The sequence below is a fragment of the Miscanthus floridulus genome, chromosome 7 (genome assembly GCF_019320115.1).
Source record: "Miscanthus floridulus cultivar M001 chromosome 7, ASM1932011v1, whole genome shotgun sequence".
In the NCBI taxonomy this organism is placed as follows: domain Eukaryota; kingdom Viridiplantae; phylum Streptophyta; class Magnoliopsida; order Poales; family Poaceae; genus Miscanthus; species Miscanthus floridulus.
Window position 1 is genome coordinate 1,670,063 of NC_089586.1, and position 6,661 is coordinate 1,676,723.

Sequence of the window (6,661 nt, forward strand, 5' to 3'; positions counted from 1 at the left end):
CATCGTAGAACGTCAAGAATTTTTGGCCGGTGAATTATGTCCCATTGTCGGTGATGATGGTGTTCAGAACCCTAAACCTGTGGATGATATCAGTGAAGAACAACACTGCTTGCTTGGACTTGATTCGATTGATCGGACGAGCCTCGATCCACTTGGAGAACTTATCGATTGCTACCAGCAGATGGGTGTAGCCTCTGAGGGCCTTCTGTAGAGGCCCAACCATGTCGAGCCCCCACACGGCGAATGACCATGTGATGGGGATGGTTTGGAGGGCTTGGGCCGGGAGATGCGTCTGCCATGTGTAGTACTGGCATCCCTCGCAGGAGCGTATGAGCTTGGTGGCGTCAGCAACCACCATTGGCCAGTAGAACCCTTGGCGGGAGGCATTTCCGACGAGCATCCGAGGCGCTACATGGTGCCCATAGGCTCCCGTGTGCAAGTCCCAAAGTAGGGCTTGGCCTGCCTCGGTGGTGATGCATCATTGGAGGACGCACGATGGGCTTCACCTGTACAACTCACCGTTGCTGAGGACGTAAGTCTTGGCTCGCTGAGCGAGCTATCGGGCTTCAGACCTATCTGCAGGGAGCTCTCCATGGATGAGGCAATTAAGGAATGGGGCTCGCCAGTCTGTGCCCTGGTTGGCCTTGGGAGGCTCCATGTTGACTTCCATGACTTCAGGCTTGGCCGAAGAGGTCTCGGTGACAGAGGGGGCCTTAGGCCCTATGGTGGGCTCGACTGGTGGGCCCTCTTCCATTGCTGAGGTGTTGTCGATGGAAGGCTTGTGGAGGTCGCTGGCGAAGACGTTCAGGGGGACCGAGGCCCATGCCGACGCCATCTTTGCCAGTTCGTCCATGGCCTCGTTGAATTTTTGTGCGATGTGGTTGAGTTTGAGACCGTCGAACTTGTCTTCTAGGCGGCGTACCAACTTGCAGTACGCCTCCATTTTATGGTCATAGCAGTTTGACTCCTTCATCACTTGATCAATGACGAGCTGCGAATCGCCCCGTACGTCGAGACATTGTACTCAAAGTTCGATAGCGATCTGCAGGCTATTGATGAGGGCTTCGTACTTGGCTGCATTGTTAGAGGTGGCGAAGTGGAGCCAAACCATGTAGCGCATGTGTACTCTAAGGGGTGAGATGAAGAGCAGACCCGCGCCTGCCCCGGTCTTCATCAGGGACCCATCGAAGTACATGGTCCAGCACTCCACCTGGACTTGAGCAGGTGGCAGTTGGGTGTCGGTCCACTCAGCTACAAAATCGGCCAAGACCTGAGATTTGATTGCTTTCTAAGGTGCAAAAGATAGGGCTTCCCCCATGAGTTTGACGGCCCACTTGGCGATCCTACCCGAGGCCTTCCGGTTATGGATTATCTCTCCCAGCGGGAAAGACAATAGCACGGTCACCGGGTGGGACTCGAAGTAGTGACGTAGCTTGCGTCGAGCCAAGACTACAGTGTAGATCAGTTTCTGGATGTGGGGGTAGCATGTTTTGGTCTCAAAGAGCACTTCACTGATGAAGTAAATAGGTCATTGGATGGGTAAGGCATGCCCCTCTTCCTACCTCTCGACCACTATGGCCGCGCTGACCACTTGGGTTGTTACGGTGACATAGAGTAAGAGGGCCTCACCCTTGGTGGCACCAAGACAGGAGGATTGGTGAGCAGTGCCTTGAGCTTGGTGAGGGCTTCTTCGGCCTTGGGGTCCAAGAAAAGCATTCAGATTTTCTCGAGAGGCGGTACAGAGGCAGGCCTTTTTCACCAAGGCACGAGATGAAGCGGTTCAGGGCCGCAAGGCATCCTAGAACCCTCTACACTCCTTTGAGATCTTGGATTGGTCCCATGTTGGTTATGGCTGAGACCTTCTCTGGGTTGGCCTCGATGTCACGTTCCGAGACTATGAATCCCAAGAGCATGCCTCGGGGGACTCCGAAGACACACTTCTTAGGGTTGAGCTTGATGCCCTTCTCTCTGAGGCATTTAAAGGCACCTCTAGGTCATCGACGAGATCCCTGACCTTTCTGGACTTGACAATGATGTTGTCCATGTAGGCCTCGATGGTTCACCCAATGTGCTCACTGAAGACCTAGGTCATACACCGCTGGTATGTGGCCCCTGTGTTTCTAAGGCCAAATGGCATAGTCACATAATAGTACATGCCAAATGGTGTGATGAAAGAAGTCGCGAGCTGATCGGACTCTTTCATCTTGATCTGATGGTAACCAAAATACGCATCAAGGAAGGATAGGGTTTCACATCCCGCAGTGGAGTCAATGATTTGCTCGATTCGAGGTAATGGGAAAGGGACTTTTGGACATGCTTTATTTAAACCGGTGTAGTCTACACATCCTCCACTTCCCATTTTTCTTCTTGACTAATACAGGATTAGCCAACCACTCTGGATGGGACACCTCCTTGATGAATCCGGCTATCAAAAGCTTCTACACCTCCTCGCCGATGGTCCTATGCTTTTCCTCGTCAAATTGGCGCAGGCGTTGCTTCATCGGTCTAGAACCGGCCCGAATGTCTAAGGCATGCTCGGCGACCTCCCTCGGTATGCCCGGCATGTCCAAGGGACTCCACTTGAATACATCGGCATTTGTGTGAAGAAAGTCAACGAGCACGACTTCCTATTTGATGTCTAGGGTGGCGCTGATCCTCAGTGCCTGATCGTCAGGGCAGGCAGGGTCGATCGGGACGAGCTTGATGACCTCCACAGGCTCGAAAGTCCTGGCTCGATGCTTGGAGTCAGGCGCCTTGCTACCAAGCCGGATGAGGTTGACAATGAGGGTCTCGGCCTCTATTATAGCCTTGGCGTACTCGATGCATTCGACGTCGCAGTCGTATGCATGCTCATACGTGGACTCAACGGTGATGACGCCATTGGGACCTGGCATCTTGAGCTTGAGGTAGGTGTAGTTGGGGACCGCCATGAACTTGGCGTAGCATGGCCACCCCAAGATGGCATGGTAGGTTCCCTTGAACCCAACCACCTCGAAGGTGAGGACCTCCTTATGGTAGTTGGAGGGAGTCCCAAAACAGATGGGCAGGTCGATGCGCCCAAGGGGCCATGTGTGTTTCCCTAGCACGATGCCATGGAAAGGCACGGCATCGCCTTGGAGCTATGACTGGTTGAGCTCAAGGAGCCCCAGTGTGTTGGTGTAGAGGATGTTGAGGCTGTTGCCTCCGTCCATCAACACCTTAGTGAGCCAGGTGTTGCCGATGATGGGGTCGACGACAAGCGGGTACTGCTCAGGGTTCGGGACATAATCGGGGTGGTCATCCTGATCAAAGGGGATTGCCTCCCGAGACCAGTTGAGGTACCGAGGAGCAGCTACCTTCACCGAGAAGACCTCCTAGCGCTCCCTCTTTCGCTGTCGCGCCATGAGGCATGCTGAAGGCCCGCCGAAGATCATGAAGGCATTGTGCACCTCAGGGAAACCATCGTCCTTATCATCGTCCCTGTTGCTGGTGCCCCTCCTCTTGGCCTCGTCATCGGGGAGCCCGTCCTTGGCGTCGTTGTCAGGGAAGATGGCCCCAACGGCCTCTTCGCTTGAAGCGAAGTTGGTGGTGATGTTGAGGAGCGCGATCGCTGAGGTTGGCACATTCTAGCCCAACTCTCAGACTAGGTCTTGGTAGGTGGTGCCGGAGAGGAAAGCTTGGACAATTTCTGAGTTGCTGACGCTTGGCAACTTGGTGCATTTCTTAGAGAAGCACCGAATGAAGTCTCAGAGAGACTCGTTTGGCCCCTAACGACAACTCTTGAGGTCCCAGGAGTTCCTAGGGCGCACGTATGTGCCCTGAAAGTTCCCGATGAAGACCCTTACCAAGTCGCGCTAGTCATGGATCTATGAGGGAGGGAGGTGTTTGAGCCAGGCTCACACCGAGTTTGACAAGAACAACGGGAGGTTGCGGATGATGAGCAGGTCATCATCCGCGCTGCCTAGCTAACAAGCCAGGCGGTAATCGGCTAGCCAAAGTTCAGGATTGGTCTCACCGCTATACTTCGTGAGGTTGGCCGGTTGCTAAAACTAGGCCGGGAAATGAGCAGCGTGGATAGCTCTGCTAAAAACTCAAGGGCCAGGTGGCTCAAGAGAAGGACTGCGGTCCTCCCCCACTATCGTAGCGGCCACCTCGGTGTGGATGGTAGCCCTGGGCGGGCCCCTCGTTGTCGTGGCACCGTCGTCTGCTGACCACATCGTGGTCGCCATGTGCCTCACGTTGGTCACCGAGGCGGTCGTGCATCGCAGGGACCCTATTGGTCAATGGTGCCTAAGCAGGCTCGAGACGAACCGAGGCCTCCCTATCATGCCGATGTGGTGCCATGGGAAGTTCCAAAGCACCCCCATGCCATCTAGAGGTAGAGCTTTTGGCCTACTGCACCACGACGGTCTCGAGGAGATCCTAAAGCTCACCGTGGACCCATCGCCCCTCTGTGGTAGAGGGCTCGGGCATCATTAAGACTAGCATTGCCGCTGCCATGATGTTCTGGCTAGCGCGATTGAAGATTGGGGTTGCTCACCCCCTTCGTCGTCATTGATGCGGTGGTGGACATCATGGGCCCTCCACCGGGCTCCTCCACCATCACCGTGACCTCACTGCTCCCGCTCGAGAGTGTCTTGGAGCTACTGCAGAAGGAGTCAGTCTTGTTCAACCTTGGCCTAAAGCTCACGGAGCTGCTCTAGGTCTGGGCGTTGAAGTTGTTTGGGGGCAAGGTTCTCGTTCTGCGCTACTGGTAGGACAACGCGTGGAGGTGTGGCGTCGCCTTCCCCCCGGCGAAGCAGGGAATGGTTGCCTGCCCCTTCGTCCTCATTGCTTGCCCTCGGCATCTCGACCCCAATGTGGAAACACTCGCGAGTGGGGTCATAAGTGTCTTCGTTGTTGGAGTCAGAGTAACCGAAGCAGTAGTCACTCGCAGCCAAGAAGTAGCGCATAGCTTCAGGGTTGCGAAGCCTAGAAAAGTCTGCTCCAGCCCATGCCTCATCCTCCTCCACGGAGTTGGCATGGGTGTGAGTCGAGGTTGTGGAGTCAAAGTCGAGGGTGAAGCATTGGTGGTGTCCTGAGGACTCTACATGAGAGGAAGCGTAGGCAGAAGCATAGGTGGCGGCGTAGGCGATGGTGGTATTGCCAAACCCGAAAGGGGTACAGGGATGGTGCCATCACTGGGCTTTGCTCTGCTGGAGTTGATTCCTCAGGAGGTGGTGGGGGCAGAGCTTGACGACGGAGGCACCGTCGTGCGCCACCGGCGCCTTTCCTATGTCCAGGCTCAGGCTAGATAGGTCCCCAACTAGGGACCTTGTACCAACAGCTGGGCATGGGATACCGGCAGAACACGGTGCGTTGCCCTAAGCTCGTGCGGTGTTTGGGGTGGCCCCACTCATGTCGTGCTTGGCGAGCACGATGAGAGCGGCCGCCCAGGCGCCATCTGCGCCTGGGCTGCTGGTATGTGATGTCATCGTCGGTCGGTGGGGCTCGGGTGTGAGGAGTACCATATCGTACTCACATCCTAGAGACATGAACTCTAGGCTCCCAAACCAAATCACCATGCTGAGACGCAGTGGTCGTACAGGGTCTGCCATCTGGAAACTCGTTGGGATGATGAAGGTGACACGTAGAGGCCCCCTACCTACCGCACCAACTGCGGTGTTTTGGACTAGCGGGCCCTCAACCAACTAGTGAAAATATACTATGTGCTCCTAATCCCGGATGGTGATGCAAAGAGACACAAGGTTTATACTGGTTCAGGCAATGGGTGCCCTACGTCTAGTCGGAGAGATCGATCTTGTATTCCTTGCACCGAAGTGCTTGTAGTAGGGGGTTACAAGCAGGGTGAGAGAGGGATCTTGTCCTAGGTCTCTACGTGGAGCTGTGTGAATTGCTTGAGATGTTGATCTCAAGTAGCGGGGAAGCATGCGTGTTACAGGGTGTCGCTTGCGTGAGTGAGTGAGCCTGTCTGTTCTCTATGTTCGTGTTTGTCTATCTCCTGAGTCACCCCTAGAAATGGCCCCGGTCCCTCCCTTTTATAGTTGAAGGTGGGGACAGGGGTGATACATGTATTTGCTATGCAGCATCCTGTAAGCAGACGGCAGCATGTCCGAGCCCTGTAGCTTGTGGACTATGGCAGCATGGTCGATGGAGCAGTCCTTGATGCACTAGGGTGATGCACCGGTCACACCTGATCCTATGCGACATGGGAGCTCTAGTGATAGCTTGATGTTAGGGCATGGCGGGCGACGTGCCGGTCGCTGGTGTGTGTTGACCGCATAAAGAGCCGAGGCTCAGTTGGTGCCGAGGCCGAGCCATCATGGGGGGCTCGGTGGGTGGCGAATCCTGAGGTTGCTGAGACCCTAAAGTAGATTACCGAGGCTAGAGGGAGTAGTTTGGTCCCATACACTAATTCCTAGGCTATAGTGACCCGGACTTGACTCCCCACGCACGTGTTCCTAGAGCAGGGGTTAGGTAGCACAGTGTAGTGCGGGCACTGGTCGTGGGCACAGTACTAAGCACAGCGGCTGGTAACCCCTACCCTTCCTATCTCGGACGGTATGGTGCTGATGCGACTTTCTATCTCGTCGACCGCTCTGCTGTGGTCGAGCCATCGTCTGGGTTGATTGTCGCGGGAGTGGTTGGTCGCATTAATTGGACACGATGCTCTGTTGAGGAG

The 6,661-nt window shown here is 55.2% G+C and overlaps 1 protein-coding gene across 1 annotated transcript; it reads right to left on the bottom strand.

Annotated features, from left to right (window-relative positions):
• Window positions 1-556: 556 nt before the first annotated feature.
• LOC136462282 (uncharacterized) lies at window positions 557-943 on the bottom strand. Its single transcript, XM_066461391.1, has one exon. It carries the CDS (start codon window positions 941-943, stop codon window positions 557-559), a length of 387 nt encoding a protein of 128 aa, XP_066317488.1.
• Between the last annotated feature and the right edge of the window lie 5,718 nt (window positions 944-6,661).

What these genes read in the sequence shown, in the direction of transcription:
- LOC136462282 (XM_066461391.1), bottom strand. Translation starts at nt 943, where the DNA reads ATGGAGGCGTACTGCAAGTTGGTACGCCGCCTAGAAGACAAGTTCGAC.